Raw genomic sequence first — 21,725 nt, forward strand, 5'->3', positions numbered from 1 at the left:
GCAAGAAGCTTGAGTGCATTAACAGCAGGTGTTCCCATGTAGAGGTGAGACCGTCTACATCTAGGAAATGAAGGGAACAGAGGGAGAAGGAAAGGTGGGCGATAAAGGGGGCGAGCCAAACACAGGAGCATTTCTCACCCGCGGAAAAACAGCAAATAAGGAATCAGCGTATCAGCCGGTGGTGCTTTAAAATGCTGTGAAGTGCGGCGATTGTAGGGGGTTCTGTGAACCCCCTACAATCTGTAGGGGGTTCACATTTTGAAGCTTGATAAACAAGCCAACACGGCTGTTAATGCTCTCACGAATGAGCAGCCCAATGAAACGGAGCAGGTAATTGCATTACACAGCTAATGATCTTATTAGACTTTCCTCAAGGTAAACAATCTTATGTCCGTAAAAAAAAGGGTATGCACGGTATTAATCCCGCATTTCATGCATTTCGAGTACATTCAGAATTTCTTAGCATATCTAGCCTATAAATCCAGAGGTAACAGCATCAGGGAACACATCTGTCTTCTGCCTGAGAAAAAAATGGGACATCTAGCAGATACAAATGACAATACACAAATGATGTACAACAACGCTTACTAAAATTGAAGGTACCACCTATTAACATTGGCGGTACCTTGGATTTGATTGGTGTGTGTGATCCACATCTTGATATAATGTGATGATGAGCTACGGCTTGAATATCAGAACATTATTAAATTACAATGCGAGTAATAGGATAAGGTGCCAAACGATTTTGTTCGGATCAAGTAATAATGTCCTGCAGGAGCAGAGTTTGCTGGATGGCTGAACGGACCAAGAGCCCCAAGAATAGTAGGTACTGTTACTGTCCTCTCGGCCCACGGACAGCCGATAGAAAGACCAAGGTTGAAGGTCTTGGTATTTTACAAATAGGCATCAATCTGGTAGGCATGTTCCAGAGAGTGGGGATTTAATCACAGGGGAATGACGGATCCATCGTGGTCCCCCATATTCGCAAATAAAGAGAGTGAACGCATCAAGAATTTAAGAACCGCCCATCCATCCCTGACTCAAAAACGCAGACATTAGCATTGACATAAATAAAGTTATACTTGTTTTTAAATGATTGCTAAAGACAAGAGTGACTATGGTGTCTGTCTTACCTCCATTCACTGTACTACTGACTGCCTCAGAGACTTTCTGGGCCATTAACCTAGCCTCAGAAACACAAGCCAAAACATTTTAAGTGAGTCGAATTGAGCTGACATGGTTATTATAATATGCCTTTGTTTGGTTTCATCGCACTGCCCTTTCGGATCCATGTCCTTGAGTGTGAAATAAAAACAACTCAGAAAAATGGCTGCCACCTGTTTTCCAAAGTGAGTTGGTCATGTAAACCCGTGACTCTGGGTTTCTTTATGACAGAAAAGAGTATTCCACTGTCCTCCCTTGCTCTGATCTATGAAAAATAATAATAAATCGGATTCAGGTTTGCACACTTTTCCCGAATAATTCACTGAAAAAGCACTGGTAAAGCGTGCTAGATTTGGTCACATATTCGTTTGCTCCTATTATACAAACACGGTACATGAGCATGTCTGGAGATTCCTTAACGTAAAAAAAAATTTGGCTTTGAGAACAGAGGCTCAGAGGAACCCATCATCAAACATCAGCCAGTTCAGCTGTTCAAGTCCACCAAATGATCGGCATTCACTTGATCGGGGTCCACATTCATGCAGCACCCTACTGTGCCAATCTTTTTATCGCTGCAGCTTATAGAAGTAACTAGACCAGACATGCATTTGCATACATTAGTGAACATGGACAGTTTGAGAAGGGCTGCGGGATGATACACATTCCACACGTTGCTCCACGGGCCTCTTCTTTTGAACACTTTAGACAAAGCTTGGATTCATAGTAGGGCCCGACCGATTTATCGGCCGGCCGATTTAATTGGCCGATTATAGCCTTTTTGAAAATAATCAACATCTGCCAAAAAGACGCCGATTACAACCGATTTTTATTTATTTTTTTAGAAATGTTATTGCGCTTAGTATCCTGCAGATTGCGCTCCTACTCGCCTTGCTAACTAACAACTTTAGCTGGAGTAAAAAAGAGGAGATTGAATTTTACCGTACAACATGAAAGCACGCTCGCTTTGGCAGCTGCGCGCTCACCTCACCAATGTACACAAGACGCGTTGTTTGAGCATGTTGTGCCTGTTTTTCTTTAGGTCCCAGGCCATGTTAATTTGTTATACTGTAGACTCTAACGGTGAGACCATACTGCTCAGCACGCACGTGTTAGTCACTGCTCACGAGCGCAGCACATTGGGAGTAAGTTATTTATTTTACATTTTACATTACACTCATTTTTTACTGTAAATGTATTCTAAAACACTCAAAGGTTCTGCATTCAATTCACATATTCGTCAAAAGTGTTTAAAGTATATTTAAGGTATCAAAAACTACGTTTTATATGCTTTTTTTGTTTAGTTTTTAATCGGCCGATTAAATCGTAATCGTAATCTTTCTCTGAAAATAATCGGCATCGGCACTCAAAAATCAATATCGGTCGGGCCCTAATTCATAGCAGTGTTACACTAAAGGAGTTTCAGTTGCACGGCCACAAAGACATCCCATATTGAAGATGAAATATAAAATGGTATCACATTTTATATTTCTCACTACCATTCTAGCTCTAGGCAAGCAAACCAAATTACACAAAATACATGAAGGTATGGTAATGAATGCAATAAAGAATTGTGTTGCTTTTATTTCTAAACGTAATACAAATATTAACAGTAAAAAAAATACTGTTCAAAGATTCTACAAGCCAATCCTTTCAAAGAATATGGCTGGCCCAGGCTCCATGAAGTTTGCCTTATTACCAATATATGAAGCAAAGAGTAATGTGTTTTGTGCACTAATGATCAATGAATAAGGAACCCTGCAATAACTGCAAAAAAAAGCATTTAACGCAGGGGTCTTCAACGTTTTCCAGGCCGAGGACCCCCAAACTGATGGAGAGATGGAGCGGGGACCCCCTACTTATATATTGTATAAAATTGTGTTGCATATTAAACTGGAACTATAGTGCCAAGTATAAATGTACCTTGTTATTTTGTATTCAATACTAAGATATTCAAATAATACAGAGGTTCATATATTCATGTTTTTATTTTAAACATGTGCAAGGTACAGTGAGTAGGGTGGCCATGCCACTGCCATTCATAAACATAACATAACATAATAAACCGATACCTTCCAAGATCAACAATGTCTGTCAATTGCATGTAACCATGCATAAAAGCTATTCAAATGGTCATTTTTAAAACCTAAATGTGGAAACGAAAATTGGTGACGTTTGTTGGTGTCTTTCTTAGCACTCCGCAAGTAGTCCAGTAACTTATCAACCCGTGTGTCCGGTTGCTAAGCAACGTCAACGACTTTGGCAGACTATTTCTCTGCTGATTGCTTATTTTCCCGATAATGACCGGCGTTCTGTACATTATCCCACTCTCTACATAACACTCTCTCTCTCCCAACAGTCTTGGCTGCGCACTCTCATCCAAATACCTATATTGCGGCGGAGGAGGGGGTAGATATAATGCAGACCGTATGTGCGTACGAACGTACGCTTACCACTTTTGTAAATGCCATATAGTACATTCGGATTGCATGATAAATAGATAGATTCCGATTAGAAATCGGATCAAAAGTGTCCATGTAAACGCGGCTAGTGTGTTGGATTCATGTTAATGTGCATTTAAAGACATTTCAATTTGTGGAACCAAAACTTTTGCAGTACCTCTGCGGACCCCCTAGGGGTTGCGGACCCCCTGTTGAAGACCTCTGATTTAACGTTTACTGGTATGCAAGAAGCTGGGCCTAGTAGATGGCTCGATTGCAAGATAGATAAATATGACCGCTTTCTGACAAGATGACCAAAAGTTTTAAAGGTTGTATATCAGCGATGTTGGGTGACGTATTTGAAGCGAGATCCCAAACAAACAGAGTCAGATTGCCCCTCCCTTCCATGTTTCGTGCATCCAGTAAAAACTATTATGATCGCAGTGCAAACTACACCCGCCCCTTGTCGTGATTGTTTGGAATACTACTTATTTAGATTTTGAGTGGTTGGCTTGGTGCTACCAATTGTTTTTGTGTACGATTTCGGAGCATAGGCTGCGTACAGAGATGAGTTTTTGACGACCTGTGTATGGGGCGGGCAGCTAGCGGATCGTGAGGAAAGATCAGATGAATGTGATCATTTATGTTTCGGCATAGAATCGCTGATGCAACCTTAAAGCCACTAAAATATTTGCATTGCTTTACATTAAGCACAGAAGCCCACAGAGTGGACCTGAAGACAAATCGTTGTGGACCCTCAGTTGTTCGCCTTGCTGCAGTGTCAAACCCTTACGTTATCTCGGAGGTTAAGTGGTGGTTTTGCACAGTTTTCTTTCGACCGACGCCACTAACAAACCTGTAAAAGCAGTATTTCCCCCAAGCAGTTAGTTTAGGCGGTAGGAATGTCTGCCAGGTTCCACAGTGTGTTCTATTCACATTATGTCCTAATGGTCCTTTTGACACCTCCAAATTACTGAGAAATGTCATGTCAATCTGTGTGTGTGTAGGTGCATGTGTGTGTAAGCTGTTGTCATTATGGAAGCTGTCAAGCAGGGAAAATGCAGTTGAACAATATACAGCCAGACTGCAGTGTGGGGTAGCATGAATGTACAGCACATGCAAGGCTTGGTGTTAATTAAAAAAATGGCACATTTTGTTTCGCGCTGTCAAAATCCACCCACAGCAAAAAGCCAGGTTCCTTGTTGGAATCAAAGTAATCATTAGCGTGGGAGAAAAGACTATGAATGTTGCATCAGCTAGACTCCCAATTACTCAGAGATGTCTTAAAGCGCCGCAAGATTGTCTCAAAGAGAATCACACATTTACCCTTCACCATATAAATATCCGACACCTGTAGAGGCTCTTAAAGAAATGCATCTCTAATTAAAACATGTAACAACAGAGTGAAACTTGATTTCAGCATGGTCTAGCTATACCAGTTGCGCTGATGTCATATATTCAGTTTCAGATCTCATATTTAACTGTATAACAAAAAATAAATGTACTCACCAAATTTGCCTTGTGGCCTTAACTTTTTATCTTTAACATAAAGTTAGATATGATCATATCAACTGCTGTCAAATTGACATAATACAACATAAGTTATGCATTTGTAGACCCAAATAGCTCGATTTGATCCTTGAAAGTTGCATTCATTCTCCTCATGAGATTCGTCAACTTGTTGGAAATGTGACCTAGTAATAGCAAATGTGTCAAGTCGGCTGCAGTCATCATGATGAACACGCAACACATCAGATACACAGATGCAATGGGAACAAATGTCAACAACAGTCTATAACCATTTTGCTTTGGTTAATGCATTCCGACATGACTAGCAGCAAGAGAGTGTCTTATTCACAGCAGAATGACAAGTGTAACTAGGGCTGCAACTAACGATTATTTTAATAATCGATTAATCTGTCGATTATTTTTTCGATTAATCGATGAATCGGATAAAAAAAAAGAAACATTTGGAATTGCCGCATCTTTATTAAAAAACTGAACATTAGGCCTACTTCAAATTCACAGTGCAGACTGAAGTGTAAAAACACCAGGTTATTGCTCCAACGTCCCGGAACTATTAAAAGTAATATTAAATAATAAAAAATAATAAAAAAACATAACTGGGATAACACAAAAAAAAACATACAATGTATGATATACTTTTATATGTATATAAGGGATGTCCATGGTTAACCGGTCAAACCTATTGATACCATTTTCGAGACTCCTTGAAATAGAACTTGTAATATTGCTTTAATTGCTGATAAGTTTATATATCCCAGTAATATTTTATATTACTGGGAAAACAAGTTTTCACCAAAATCTCTATTATTATTATTTTTTCTGTTGCATTTGAACGCATCAATCATATGACTGAGCCGACCTGAACACATCACATTTGACACTGTTTGTGACCATTGGTTAGTTGTTTTTTTAAAGCTAACTAGCTCTATATCCTGCCGATTTTAACATGGATTTAAAAACGGAAGTACTATTTTTAACTGACGGGACTTTCTACACCGTCCGGTTGTGTGATTACTACCGCTGCTTTGAATGACTGTTGATGCACGCGGTGCCGACTCCGAGCCCGTCTGCACAACGTCTGCAGCAGCAGCAGCAGCTGACAGAGTTTTCGGTTGGACTTGACGGATACTGAGTTGAAGGAGTTTTTTTTAACCAAAAGACAGTGAAGGTACAACACTTTTATGTAGGCCTACAGTCCAGTTTTAAGACATGACCAAAATACAAGCTGTTGTCGCTCACACTAAAGCTCGCTGTGGACGTGCATGAACCATGAACCAACCTGTCGGCGGCTGGCTGTAAACAGTGCTGCGCCTATGAGTAACTTATTAATCGCGCGACACAACGAATCGACAACCAAATTCGTTGCCAAAGCATTTAGTAATCGATTTTATCGATTCGTTGTTGCAGCCCTAAGTGTAACAACAACAAACATCGAAAAACGAATGCAGGTTATTCATTTAATATTAATGGAATGACAGGTATGAACTTATCGATAAATGAGAAGGCGATGAAAAACACAGCGGGTTTAATGCGCTACTGGCCTTGTTCCTGTGCTGGGAACCACATGTGGATGTGTCAAAATCAAAGCCAGTCAGGTTGTGTCAACATGTGACTGTGTAAATGGCTGACGACCTCCCACCTCCCGCCTCCCTCCCTCTCATCCTCTCCTGGGCCAGTGCAAACAGTGGGATGGATTAGCAGTAACTAGGGCTGCAATTAACATCCCCTCTGCTTGCTCGCTGGAGACCTGGTCCAGACTCAGACGTCCAAGCCGGCTAAACAGCTCTGTAGCTGTGTAACACCACCCACCAAAGTCTGGAGAGGGGGACAAAAAGCACTCACCTAGCTGAAAAGAGGCCATCAATAGCTAAAATAACACGCATCACTCAATTGTTACCTAGGAGTGGAGTAGTACCTGACGCGCAATGCTTTCTGAAGGCTGAAAAACACTGGCGAACACAAACGTGAATAGGCATGCCTCACACACATGCTACTCTTCCATACATTTGGATGCTCACATCGACTATCTATTGGCCAAAACATGTAGAGAGCGTTGCGGTGCATGCAAGCTCATCCAATAAAAGATGTCCAACTATGACCATTGAATACAATGTGTACCTGGATGGTTATTATCAGTATCTACCTGTAACGTTGGTAAAGTCAACACATTCACTTAATTGGCAGGAGCTACAAGCTAAGCACTAGCCAGAACTTGAAGAATGGATGTGTAAAAAGGCCTACTTTAAAGACTAAAACTTAGAGTTTAAACAATAAATTACAATTGGGAGAACAGTCCCATTCATTCTTGTAGGATTGAGGAAGGATCTGTTCCTATTTTTTTTTTTTTTAAATGATCACATCAGAAACCGCCACAGTAATTATATGTGCAAAGTACAAGGGCCTAAGTAAGGCAGTTATCTTTGAGGATGCAGAGGCAAATCTGTTGGTCTGCTAACAACCACACTGTAGTTTAGAACAAACCAAGCACTATAGAACACGTGGGTTATTGCAAAGCTTTGCAGACATCAATCCACAATAAACAGCACACCACTTTGCTAGGTCTAAAGAATAAAATACATTCAAGTAAGAGGCAGATTTGTGAAATCATACATTGTTGAGCAAGAAAATTGAGGTTCCTTGCAGAATCTGCAATGGAATTATCTGCCTTATTCCATCATAAAAGAGCTAGGCAACACCTAATTTAAGCGCTACCAAATGGACTCCAGGGCCAAAGTGCCCTTCTGAGGTCCCAAAATAGAGTGTTGCTTTCTGAAGTAAGACAAGAAATTAACCACGGCTTCCTCATTGCCCTCGTCACACCCTTGAAGAGGACGACCGTGACCGAAAAGGTGAAGGAAACAAAATCGCAACTGGCCATGAAAAAAACACTTGACACACAAACAAGCATAGGAAGAGCATGGACCACTTGACAATTTGCTTTAACAAGGCTAATATTCTAATTTGACCAGACCCAAACCATCTGCCCATGGAAGTGGATCAGAAAACGGCATGTGATCATTTGGTTGGGGGACAGGCAATCTGTCTGCTCTATGTCAGCCCTCATTGAAAATCAATGAGACAGTTAATTTATCGCAATGGAACACCCATGGACACACTGACAACTACTGGAACTGACCTTGTTTCACATGGCCCCTGACAGCCCACTCAATGTTGCCAATGCAAAGCAAAGACTCATGGTTGGTCACATGAATATTCAGATATATGAATACATCTGACAACTTGTATTGCTTTACACTCAAACATTTGCAACTATTCTTTAATGAGTTGCATCGGAGTAAAAAGGGGCACTCCTCTGACCTCAAGGTTTCTCACGCTCAGTGTGTTTTGTGAGTAAAAGGTAAATTACATGATGCATTTTGAGAGACTTATTGCAATAAAGGGTTAAACAAACACATTTACCTAAACTTGAATTTGTTCGAGCCCCAATACAGATATTTCCAGCACACAAGCAATCAGTGTTCAGGTGAGGCTATTACAAAATAATGTTTGCCACCATGAATTGTGAGGGGTCAGTGAGATAACAAATGACAAAAGACCTACTGCGGGTATCGTAATAATTAGACATGAACTACCATGACCATTATCATTACCATTATCCCAGTGTGCAGGATGTGGGAGGGAGAAGCTGTACTGAGGTGGTTCCTAGAATCTAGATAAATGCCAGCGGCATCAAGCCCGCCGCATCCAGCTCAATAAATGGAGGATGAGTCATAACAACCGCCAATGCTGGCTGAAAGCACCACACCACAGTCCCATGGCAGACATTTGACACACTGGAATGCGGTGCTATTTTACCATTTGTTTCATTTTGCTAGCTGTTTCAAAATGGTTTCAAAACACGTCATTCTGTCAACAAGTGAGCATTTACTCTTTCAGCGTGGGGCTTACCAACTGCCGGGGCGTCGTATTCGTCCCCTAGTAATATTTCGGGCGCGGAATACGCCAGCGATCCACAGCTTGTCGTCAGCTTTTTCCCCGGTTGAAACTTGTTGCTGAAGCCAAAGTCTGTGAGCTTGACCAGTCCCTGCTTTTCAAAAAACACCACGTTCTCAGGCTTCAGGTCCCTGTGCACCACATGAAGGCGATGGCAGTACGAGATGGCGTGGACGATCTGGGCGAAATACTTTTTGGCCAGTTCTTCGTTCAGCCCTTCCTCGTGCTTCATGATGTAGTCAAACATGTCCCCTCCGTCGCCGAGCTCCAAGATGAGGTAAAGCTTGGTCTGAGTGTCTATCACCTCGTAGAGCCGCACAATGTTAGGGTGTTGGACCAGCTTCATGCAGCGCACCTCCTGGAACAGATGGCCCGTGGCGACCGTGTCCAGCTTGGTCTTATCGATCACCTTGACGGCCACTTTCTCCCCGGTGAAGACGTGCCGCGCCAGCTTGACCACTGCAAAGTGGCCACGGCCCAGTGTCTTGTCCAGGTCATACAGGCCGGCAATCTTGCCATCGTAGCCCCGTTTGAAACCTGCCATGGCCGGAGAGGGGGACGGGGAGAGGGGAACCCCGGCTGGAGGGCGGCGCAGCTTAGTGGAGTTATGCAGGTCCAGCTTACTTCCGTTCATCTAAGGCTGTTGGCGAAACCCATGGTCCCAGCTTCCTAAAGGATAAGGACAGAAAACGCATCCATTTAATACGTTTGATCAATATCGTGGATTGAGCTGTATTACATTGCTCATAGAAGATTCGGTGGGGTCTAGGTAACAATTTCTCATTGCCATCAGAATAAATGAACATTTGCCCAGATCAAAAGCCACCCCACCACAACATTGTAAAGAATAGGACATAAAAAATTTTAAAAAAACAATCAAAATACACGTCTACAGACATTTGTTCACATTGGCATTACGCCTGCCAAGAGAAACATGGCTATATGACCTACCTCAATTCACAAAATGTACCCAAAATGTACCCAAAATACAAGCAGCTCGGAGCCGCAGGAGCACTGAAGACACGCGTTGGTTGTTTGACAGCGGCAGCACCTAACGTGAGTCTCAAACACTAGCCACCACGTCCGGCTGTTTCTGAGCACTACGTGAACATTTGAAGTTTAAAACTGTCAAACATAATCCCCTTTACACCAGGTTAATCCCACACATATTAGCGATACACTTTACTCTCCAAGTTATAGTACACTTTAGCAGCCCCGTCCCTATAAGTCAGCCGCATAGAGAGGCCCAGCGACGGCGTTGAGCGCGGCTAGCTTTGGTTATTCATTGATTGGCGTTAGCTTCATGTTCGTAACCGAGTTGAGTACGAACCTGCTGCCCGGCTTAGTATCTCACCAGGCGATTCCCACCGCTATCCGATAATAACAGCCTTGACGTAACGCGGGGGTGCTGTGCAACAGTGGACGTTGTCACAGAGACACAGGTGCTGCCACCACTAGCAGCCAGCTAGCAGGATTTAGCCCGTAGCGCGTTAGCAAGCTAAGGTTACTACGGCGCGCTTGACTCACCACCATCTCTGCCCCGTAATCATCAAGCCCCAGGTCCGGTCTTCAGTGCCTTGTTAAGGGGTCCGACTTGTAGGTCTCCAGTTTACGTTCTAAACCATCACGGGCAAGACAAAGATCAATCCCCCGGTGGTAATGACAACGGAGCTCATGAGGGGGCTGTTCTTAGAGTGGAGCCGTGGAGCAAGGCATCGCATCGTTTGGTAGTTGCAGCCCTCATCTGAATGGGTTGTATCCTCCCAGCCAGATCTGTTGGGCTTCGAGGGCATCATCAACCGCAGTCGGGTCTGACGTCAAGCACACGTCTCTGATCTCCAGACGTGGGGAACTGGCGATGTGGTAGCCTACACCGCGCGTAATATGCAATAGGGATTAATAATGAGGACAATCTCATAGTGATGTCTTTATTGAGAAACATTGATATTTTGGTTTAGATTTGGGTATGCAAGATGTTTAAACACGGGTCGTATGTCTGACACGGCGATAAACGTTTCCTGAAGATGACGGTCAAGATCTTCCTTTAAAAATGTATATTTTGGCTGATTGAAACAGGAATATATAGAAGATTGAGGTTTCCATTATAATGAGGTTGTTTACGTTGGTTGCACGTTCCCCTAGCAGACTGAAGATGGTACTGTTGCACTGACATTGGTCGTCATTGCGCCGTTTTTTCCCCTAAAATCATATTCTCATTTGAAGAGATAAACGCAGTTTATGAAATGTGGTTTATGAAATTAACCATTCTGCCACAAATTGCTTCATTATGCAGACATTTTTTCGACTACTCTGATATTTAAATTGGACATACCAGCTTGATATAAGGGCGAGACTAAACTATAGCCTATTAATAACCTGCTCTGGCTTTTCAACCATTATTTTAGTATTTAGTAAATAATTCGGTGATCAAGAAATAAAGATGTTCTCTGAATGGATCAATCTGACCCACCGGTGATGAATAGTGAAATTTCAATCCCTATTTGTGACCTTCTAGTTGGACTTGCCCCTGCCCTCGCGAGACTTGCGATACGATATTTAAAACATCGGAGGTGGAGACTGAAAAGAGCACAAGTGGAGTCGGGTATCAGGCAGAGCCGCTTTATCTGTCCTTTGACAGCTAGGCTAGCTTGTAAACAATACCTAATGGAAGCCGGCATACCACCTGAAATGTAATGAATCAATGTTGTGTTCCCGTAACTAATACTACCTATGTACGTGGGTGTTGCGTTCAAACGACGAGCTCTATTCGGTGGCTTCGCGTTGTGCAGGGTGCTGGATCTTCTCTGCAACATCTTGAGGAGCCGATGCTTCTGAGCTGAGCTAACCATTGTATTACTCTAAAGAAAGGGAAACAACAGTTTCGCTGGAACGCCTGGTAAGAACTGCGTATATTTTGATGGGGTTATTTGTTTTCTTTCTGTGGGTAATACGCTCGTATTGTTAAATAAGTTTATCTATAGCGTATTTGCATACATGTGACTTCACTGGGACATAATATGCTACCCCGCTTTTTAACGTCAATTCATTGCTCTCTCCTGGCATAAGGTTATTGAAAAAAAAAAAAAAATGAACTATCACTATATGTGTAAAGCTCTATAATAAATTGCGATTAAGTGCTTGCAAAATATTTTTAAGCAGTTAACTCGGCATGTGGAGGTATCTTTATAGGGTTGTTACTATGTCAGGGGTTATAAAGCAATCAATTGGTTAACTGCAGTACCGTCCCTCAGTTGAATGCCAGAGTTGGAGTAGTCTTCTAGAAGGGGGAATCAGAAAAGACGTGAGAGACATGTTCAAGTCAATTGGTAGAAAACTAAGCAGTCAATATTTTCGATTTGCAATGCCCTGGTAAACACGAAACTATTCTAATCATTTAAAACACACGCATTACAACAATCAATGAGCCTGTGTCTCGGAGAACGATATATATATTTATTCCAAGCCTGTCATAGTGTCGGTCACTGTATGTGACCTGGCCTACTACTGTTCTTGACGTTCTACTTCACTTTTTTTTTGTGCAAGAAATAGGATTTTTTTTTCATGGGTCAGTGCCAAAGTGCTGTGTCGCAGATTTTCTTGGAGATGTCCCTACTTTTTTTTTTTTTTATCCCCTTGCCTCTGCTTGTCGCCCCCCCTCCCTCCATCCCACACTTAAATACATGCATGCACTGCAGAATGCATCAGCCCCTTCCTCTTCCAACTGAGAGAAAGAGGGAATGATGACTGCATCATGCTGTACTCTGCTCCCCCTGACTGTGTGTGTGACGATTCAACCTAACCAACCAACCCCCATGTGTTAATCGAACCCCACTGTATTGCACGGCGTCGAAGAGAGCTACGTCACTGAGACGACAGTGCGTGTTTGTTTGTGTTTGCGTTCACAGAGGTTTGATAAACGTATGTGTGACTGACTAGTGGGAACGTGGGTGTATATAAACGAGTTGTCCTTGGACAGCCAGCTAATGGCCGTCGGGCCATTAATGCCCTCTGGTGTCACGCCGAGTGCCAAGATGCATGACAAAACTTGACAGTGCTTGCTTTAGCGCAGAATATAGATGAAAACAAATGGGGTCGCTCATTAGGGCCTGCCATCGCGGCCATCCCTTCTTTTGGGAGAGAGAGAGAGAGAGAGATTTTGCTGGGCTTGTGCCACCACTGCTTCTATTCCACCCCCCCGCCTTCCCTGTTTCGCTTGGGCTTTCCAGGATTCTCATTAAAATGCATTAGACTCTCCAGGCTAACCCCGAACTGCCTTCCCCCCACATCATTGGGGTGCTTATCATCTCCAGAGCAAACAGATATGCTAACCAGTGGCAGGGACCGCGCAAATAGTATCAGGCTGGAGGGCAGCAATAAGCGCAAGGCTTCCTCGTAGCTTCGAAGGTTTTTCGCAAGTGGTGTTTGAGATTAGGTAAACAGCTTCTAAGACCGCCGATAAGTAATTGGTCGTTTTACACACTGGACAGTTAAAGATCAGTGCTTCTGTAATGCGTATAAAATAAGCCACTGTGGAGCTGAGTCTATATATGGTCCAGCAAAAAATCTCCCCTAATGTGAGAATGGAGCTGTATTACCTCATTAGCGTCGACATTTTCCATAACTGGCTCTTTATTGATGATTATGTAGATAGCGGTGAAGGTGGTAGTAGAACTGGCAAAGACGGAAAATATAATTTTGTAGGGTTACTTTTCACTGTGTCTTTACACATGACACTTTACAATAAGGTGAAATTAATAAATCATTCATTAATGCAGTTGTAAGCATTTGCTTTTAGTTAATTAACAAAATGGTGTTTATGTTTAGCATGTATAGTATGTTGGATTGGCATAGACGCATGAATCTAAATTGTGTTCTCAAAGCTGGTTGCTGACAATATCTCGATGTATCTAAATTTTTAAATCTCCTTATTTTACCTCAAAGTATTTAGTCATTGATTGTTTAATTATTCGGTGATACTGACTAGTATGGTTGTCATAGTATTGTATCATATAGTTTAGCATGACAATAGAGTACAGAATATAGCCTCACATAGAATATGATGCTGTCTTCTTGTATTTTGAATTTCTTCCCTTTTAAAGTAAAAGGGCAAAGGAAATGGGGCCTAGTCTTACTAGGTCACTTGTAAGTGCACTTCTATAGCGCCCTCTTACCTGAGCTTGTGTCCTCTGTGTTATTCCTCTCTGTTCAGTAAGACAAAAGCCTGCTATTATAAAAGCCAACACTGTGAAATATTCATGAAGGACGCATTTGGATGCTACTTTTCTCCTGAGCTTACTGTTAGACATAATCAAAACTTTTGGTCGGCTGTCTTTCATTGTGTTAGGAATTCTGTTGTAAAGAGAAAATAAGAGTCTGCAGTTAACGTAATTATTGCTTCAGAACGCCTTAGTATTTGGAGACCTCAGTGATGCCGTCCTCCGCTAGTGTGTGTATCCGCTGTTGTAGTGGATGCAGATAAGCTGGCAGCAGATGCAGGCTTTGTGAGTAAAAGGCAAAGCGTGTGGGAGCTCACTGGAGACATGGTGAATACAGATTGAGCAAGTGCTAGGACGAAGGAATCGGGTGGTAGCTTAACAACACGCGGAGCCAGTAAGAATACAAAGACGATACACTTTCCCGGTTCCCAGCGCGTAACTTGATTATATTATTTGGAACTACTTTTGACCTTTTTACGATATTTTATTTTCCTTCAGTTAAATCCTTACTCCCCCACACCACCTGCTAATCGCACTTCTCCTGAATGTCAGCCAAAACAACTACCAGCTACAGAAACTAAACAGATGTACAAGGAACAATTTCACTCCCAGAATAGTGACCCCCCCCCATTTTACATTGTCATTCATAACGGGTTATCTCTGAGCGCCGTTTGAGCTGCCCACCACTATCGGCTTTGAGTGTTCTCATGGTCTCTGCCTGCCCGTAGCTCATCTATGCAATGGCAAGGCTTCTATACAGCCTCTCCCCCACTAGATTTTCACATGGCAGCGTTGACATTTTCGTTCTCTGTGCCCTGGCATGGCAGAATCACATGCATCCCCGCGGGACACAGTGTTCAGTGAGTGGGAATAACGGCTACCTCTGGTTCTGCAGCAGCTCCTCTCTATGTTGTCCTGCTCTGTATAGATGGAGGGAGGAGGAGGATTTTATAATAAATGTTCTGTGCTTTGTTATTGTCCACTTTTGATTAACAAGCTATTTGTTTATTTTTTATAATTGGAATTTATAATGTGGCACATGGAACTCATCATATTTCCCAAGAGAGCACCTTTTGAGTTGTTTATTTTGATTAAACAGGATTTTAGGAGAACGCACTGCGTACTGCTCTCTTGCAAAGCAGAACTTGTCCCAACTTTGTTGTTATTGGAAATCTGTGTAAAGGAAAAGGTTACTTGAAAAATAAGTTGAAAGGGTACTTTTTTTTTTACTTGTTAAAGTAAAATCTCATGTTGTCTTCACCAATAAGAGTCAGAGTGTTCATGAAAAGCTCCACAGTTGTTGCAAGTATTCTCCAACATTGCCTCATTCTAGCTGGTTACAGAAAGGATTTTCTGGCTTTCACTTATTTTCCTCAGTGCCTACAATGACGCTTATTGGCAAATAGAAACCGATGTGCTGGTTGACCACTCACATCTGGCCTCTTATAGGACATAGGCAAAGCATTTGTTGGCATATTTTTTGGAAATTCTGTTTACATCCTGGACAGCAATCAATAAATCAACAGCTCTGACAAAAAAATAAAAAAATCTGTTGCTTTTGCTGACCTGCAAAAAGCCTGTCCCATTATTTGATTCTTCTTAATATTCAACCCACCTGTCTACCTACCTGCTGCATGCACTTTGCCCAGGGTGGGATTTATTCAGTCAGATACTTTCAAAATCTAGCCTTCTCTGCTGCTTTCTCAAAATTGCCTACCCTAGCTTTAAGACTGAAATTCAAAATGTGATTCTTCATGCAGAACAAAACGAAAATATGTTTATTGCCAAAAACGACGAAGGCGATGATTCCATAACAAGTGAGTGTTCAATATCACATCTTCTTTGACTTAAAGTTGAAAAGATAAGCAGATAAATCAGATTAGCCGACGTTCTTCAGTGAGATGCTCTCGGTTCCTATCTAAGAGGATTGGCTGTTAGTATCGGCTTAGGTCGCTGTGTCTCCACTTGTACCTCCTTATTGGCCGTGAGATGACGTGTAGAGTCACAAAGGGCCCTCACTTATCGGCTGCATGATGGAGCGAGCCGCAATTGCAATGTCAATATGAAAAAGACTGTAATTGTAAAAGGCATCAGGAGATTGGGAGAATAATCGGCGCTTATAGAACATTGAGAGAAAATGGCTGAGCTGTAGCACAGGTTTCCGTTGATTACAGCAATATGAAAACAGAAAGTACCTAAGGGACACATTTAACCTGCTGTTTGGATATATTATCTCTATGTTTGATAAATAAAAACTTTCAGCTACAACAAACAAGTTACAATTGTAGCAAAAATTATGAAAGAGACGAAAATAATGGATGACCTTTTTCTAAAGTGTTGCAGACGCGGGAGGAGAGATACGAGTTCATTTATATAATCAGGAAAAAAGGCAATAACCCAAGCACAGTTGAATCATATCCCGACTGTGTACAACATGATACGTTTTAATCTGCTCTATTTTTAACCTGGTTTGAGACTTCTCTGTCCCTCGTTGTGACTGCTGCATTGTGTGCACTGTGCACATTACACAATGTGCCTGTAGGGCAAACAGACCCTTGTCCTGCAATGGGCCAACTTTGCTTGCCTTTGCTACAGGGACCAAATTAAGGAATGGAAGGAAGAGGAATTTTCAAATGCCCATTGTAGCACAGAGTAGAGGCCATTGAAACACAATTAATGCAGGGGAGTGTAACCTATTCATAAATCTTTACAATGATTTGTAGTCCATCTATTTTGGTAGCCACTCACTTGGCTCTCTGGTTCTTGAATATGAAGATGTCTAGAGTACAGAGGTTCTTGTGTTTTTTTTCTCCAAAATCGTTTACAGTGGGATCTATAAAGACAACAGCAAGGAGGAAATTACTTGAGAAAAGGCGCGTATTATTTTCAGCTTTTCAGAAGGACTCAGAAGGAGGGTTGTCTTAGTTACAAAAGCACCAGGGCTATCTACGTCTTTGGAATGACTGGCTATTATTGGATTTCATCAGCCTTGACTCTCTTCCTCATGCTGAAGTGTTTATAAAGCATGCTTTCAAGTACCGTTGTTTACTCAACGGTTGTATATTTGCATCATCTATTATTGTATTTGTATAATGCCGTTATAATAATACCATAATGTAATATTGAATTCAGGGCGGGCTGCTTCCCCCATGTTTGCTTTAACTCTTCCACACAGTAAATAATGTCTCTTCCTTTCGCCCCTCTGCTCTCCCTCCACCCCACCCCCCACATCCCTCTCCCATTACCTCTCCACACCCCACTCCCGTTACCTCTCCACATCCCACTCCCATTACCTCTCCACATCCCACTCCCATTACCTCTCCACCCTTCCCCGTTCCCCCCGCTCTCCCTTCCCAGCAGCCCGGTCCTCTGCTCTGCGGCGGATGTCTCACCGCCCGTTCCAGAGGCCGGAGGTCGGTTGGCTACAGGAGGTGGAGCCCCAGCAGTAAGTGATGCGCGCGTCGCTGGCGGGCTGCAGGATGAGCGTGGGCGCGCTCCTCAACGGACTGCTGGTGTCCGTGGTGGCGGCGCTGCTCTGGAAGTACTCCAAGCTGAGCGAGCACGCCTCCTCCCTGGAGGAGGAGCTGCACCTGACGCGCCAGTCCCAGGAGCTGTCGGAGGGCCGCATCGACTACCACGCCGCCCTGCTGGCCCTGCAGGAGCACGGCACGCGCATGGTGTGCACGGGCAAGATGCACACGGACCGCATCTGCCGCTTCGACTACCTCTGCTACTGCTCCGAGGCGGAGGAGTTTGTGTTCTTCTACTCCAACTCGTCCGTCATGCTGCCCAACCTGGGGCCCCGGCGGTTCCAGCCGGCGCTGCTGGACCTGTCCTCGGTGGAGGACCACAACACCCAGTACTTCAACTTCCTGGAGCTGCCCGCCGGCGCGCTCAAGTTCATGCCCAAGCCCGTGTTCGTGCCGGACGTCACGTTGATAATGAACCGCTTCAACCCCGACAACCTGATGCACGTCTTCCACGACGACCTGCTCCCCGCCTTCTACACCATGAAGCAGTACCTGGACCTGGACGACGAGGCCCGGTTGGTCTTCATGGAGGGCTGGGGCGAGGGCCCGTACTTTGACCTCTATCGGCTGCTGAGCGGCAAGCAGCCGCTGCTCAAAGAACAGCTGAAGAACTTCGGAAAGCTCATGTGCTTCACAAAGTCTTACGTGGGCCTGTCCAAGATGACCACCTGGTACCAGTACGGCTTCGTCCAGCCACAAGGCCCGAAGGCCAACATCTTGGTGTCAGGCAACGAGGTCCGGCAGTTTGCCAAGATCATGATGGAGAGGATGAACATCACCGGGCAAGAGGACACCGCCAAGGAAGGAGACGGTACCGAAGAGGAGCAGGAGAAAGAGAAGAGGGAGGATTACATCGTGGTGTTCTCCCGCTCCACCACGAGGTTGATCCTGAATGAGGCGGAGCTGATCATGGCACTGGCCCAGGAGTTTCAGATGAGGGTCTTGACGGTGTCGCTGGAGGAGCAGTCGTTTGCCAGCATAGTGCAGGTGATCAGCGGGGCCTCCATGCTGTTCAGCATGCACGGCGCTCAGCTCGTCACGGCACTGTTCCTGCCCCGAGGGGCCGCCGTGGTGGAGCTGTTCCCCTATGCGGTGAACCCAGAGCAGTACACCCCGTATAAGACCCTGGCCTCCCTGCCGGGCATGGACCTGCAGTACGTCTCCTGGAGGAACTCCATGGAGGAGAACACGGTCACCCATCCGGAACGGCCCTGGGACCAAGGGGGCATCGTGCACCTGGAGAAGGAGGAGCAGGAGCGCATACAGGTCAGCAAGGACGTCCCCAGGCACCTGTGCTGTCGGAACCCAGAGTGGCTTTATAGGATCTACCAGGACACTTTGGTAGACATCCCTTCACTCCTAGAAGTACTGAAGGAGGGCCTCAAAACCAGGCCCAGCGTGAAAAAGAACAAGGCGGCCAGCACCGTTCACCCAGGGCGAGTCAGAGAACCCCGATGCCAGACCTCGGTCCAGGCCACCAACGAGGCCAAACTCACAGTGTCCTGGCAGATCCCGTGGAACCTGAAGTTCCTGAAGGTGCGCGAAGTGAAGTATGAGGTGTGGATACAGGAGCAAGGAGAGAACACCTACATGCCTTACATCCTGCCCCAGCTGAACTACACCTTCTCAGAGAACATCAAGCCTTTCACCACCTACCTGGTCTGGGTGCGGTGCATCTTCAACAAGAGCCTTCTGGGTCCTTTTGCAGATGTTCTCATGTGTAGGACCTAGTCGAAAAAAAGACGGCTTTAACATGATCCTGTGTTGTTTCCCACGTCACGATGAACCTTTTCCAGGCAATCAAATGTTGGGAAAATGACACTTCGCGATGAGAATTGAGAGGTGGATGCTGGTCATGTAGTATGTGGAAAATGTAGTACATTCCCATTCTTAGAAAAAAAGATGAATAGGATGTGGACTAACTGTAGATGACCGCAAAGACCACAAAGAACACAATACCATTAGGGGTCTGATTATGGATGCAGACATGAGGTCGGTGTCACCGTATGAAAGGAAGAACATGTGTGTTGCTATATCTCTAGTCAAGATGAAATCATTGACAGATTTATTTATGTGCAAAATATTATATTACATTTTCTAGCGGTAGTCAGAAATTTGATCCAATACAGTATCTTTTTACAGTATGCAATGTAGCTTTTTGTTGTAAAATGTGTGTGTGTGCGTATGTTTGTGTGACTGAGATTTTGGTGTTGACAGTAAGCTTGTGATACCCACGGTTCTGTTTGATTTTCCTTTTTATTTCGAATCTTGCCCAAGCCAAAGTAGTCTGCCAATGTTATTACTTATCAACCATGTAGTTATTATTTTATCAAGGTTTCACTGTCTTTGAGCTCAAATATTTTCTTTAACTAAATTAATCCTGAATAAACTAAATGATTAACTATATCTATTGTTCCCAATTAACGCTGTTAAAAAGATATAAATTGAAATTCAGCGAAGTAATATAGGTGTGTAAAAGGAGTTCAATGTTATAAAATGATACTAGAATAAGAAAGCCTCACATCGCCAGACCAATGCATTCGAGAACCTCTCGGTTAATTTACAATTTCCATGGCCTGTTATTAATGTTTTCCGACCTACCTAGCAACAAAACGTGGGGCACATCCTGTGGCCATATTTGGTCTTATTGAATATGCCTCACCGGTGATCCCATTGGGCACTTCTCTGTTCAGTCCTCGTATCAAACCCGCCCAGATCAAGGGTTGTGATTGGCCTGGTCTAGGCCAGGTCTACTGGAAGATAATTCTGTCTGAACGGGAGGAATTCACTGTCAACCTTGGTCATAACCCAGCGTTTTTAACTGTTTGTTTTTTTTTTTACTGTTTTTAGTTACTTTTTAACAGAAAATCATTACATTAGGCTACTGTTCCTTGAAACATTTAAGATAAGATCTATCATATTTATAGGGATCTCCATGCCTGTGGTCTACACCAAGTATTTCTCTGAAAGTACTCGGGGTAAAGGTAAACACACTGAAGAGTTTTGTGATTGCAGTTGTTTTGCACATCTTTTGTGAAGCGTCCAATGTTCCTGGCTGGATGTTAGGCTAACGTGGACGTGATAGTCTGCAAGTGGCAGTAGAGAGTAGTAGAGATCATAAAATCAGAATAACACACGTTGAAATCGGAACACTGCCTCACTAACATGCTATGTTTACTTTTATATGTGCCTGTATTGTATTTATTTCATTTGTTTTATAAATTGGTCATTTTGTCATGACCCATATCCTTCGGCTCTACAACAATAATCTGATTCATAGTTTTGTAGTTCCACATGTTGGCCAATAGGCTGCAGGGTATTCTTATTAACATAAATAATTTGAATCAATCGTTCTTTCCTTGATTTGGCAAACCTTAATTTATTTTATTTCCAAGATGCTATTTCATTGTTTGTTAAGTTGTAAAACAATATTTATTTGAAATTGTTGTGAAAAGTTGATGTTTTTAGACATGTGGGTGTATTGTTACTTATTTGTGACCTTAGCCCACGTTTAGAGAGACCGCATTGTTGTTTTCTACATTTAACTAAGTGTAGGGGGTGCTTTTCGGTTTAATTGTGATTTGAATAAAGAAACCATTTCTTATTTTATGCAGTGCTTATCATTATATTCAGCAGCTTCTACAACAATGGACTATTATGTAGGATGGCAATGGAAGAATTAGCCAAGCGGCGAATTTCCATCAGTCACCGTCACCGGCAAAGGTATTAAATGCTTCCTAAATACATCAGAGCAGAAGCAGAACGGGACCTGCAGTTTAAAGATGACACTTTTACAGTAAAATAAGAAATGAAAAATACAAACAAACATACATCTGGAGAACCACATGCCGACAAATACACATAACAAAATTGCAAATAAATATAAATACAGACAA

General features: G+C 43.2%; 2 protein-coding genes across 4 annotated transcripts in view; one reads left to right on the forward strand and one right to left on the reverse strand.

The window, feature by feature from the left end:
* The window catches only part of LOC132467764 (SNF-related serine/threonine-protein kinase-like), a 45,386-nt gene extending 34,450 nt beyond the window's left edge, over nt 1–10,936 (reverse strand). Inside the window, exons 1-2 of one of the 2 annotated variants that reach the window (XM_060065310.1) lie at nt 10,611–10,936; nt 9,039–9,752 (exon numbers count right to left, since the gene is read on the reverse strand). In XM_060065310.1, the coding sequence (XP_059921293.1) occupies nt 9,039–9,717 (679 nt within the window). In that variant the 5' untranslated portion in view covers nt 9,718–9,752; nt 10,611–10,936. The other variant, XM_060065311.1, reaches the window with a different exon arrangement.
* A 702-nt stretch (nt 10,937–11,638) lies between these two features.
* Nucleotides 11,639–21,438, forward strand: pomgnt2 (protein O-linked mannose N-acetylglucosaminyltransferase 2 (beta 1,4-)). Of its 2 annotated transcripts, none has more exons than XM_060065314.1 (2): nt 11,639–11,979; nt 17,657–21,438. In XM_060065314.1, the coding sequence occupies exon 2, from the start codon at nt 17,752–17,754 to the stop codon at nt 19,558–19,560; it is 1,809 nt and encodes a 602-aa protein (XP_059921297.1). In that variant the 5' UTR covers nt 11,639–11,979; nt 17,657–17,751; the 3' UTR covers nt 19,561–21,438. The 2 variants fall into 2 exon arrangements, with proteins under 2 accessions (XP_059921297.1, XP_059921298.1); XM_060065315.1 differs by having other exon boundaries at nt 17,660–21,438.
* The last annotated feature ends 287 nt before the right edge of the window (nt 21,439–21,725 follow it).

The sequence above is a fragment of the Gadus macrocephalus genome, chromosome 11 (assembly GCF_031168955.1).
Source record: "Gadus macrocephalus chromosome 11, ASM3116895v1".
In the NCBI taxonomy this organism is placed as follows: domain Eukaryota; kingdom Metazoa; phylum Chordata; class Actinopteri; order Gadiformes; family Gadidae; genus Gadus; species Gadus macrocephalus.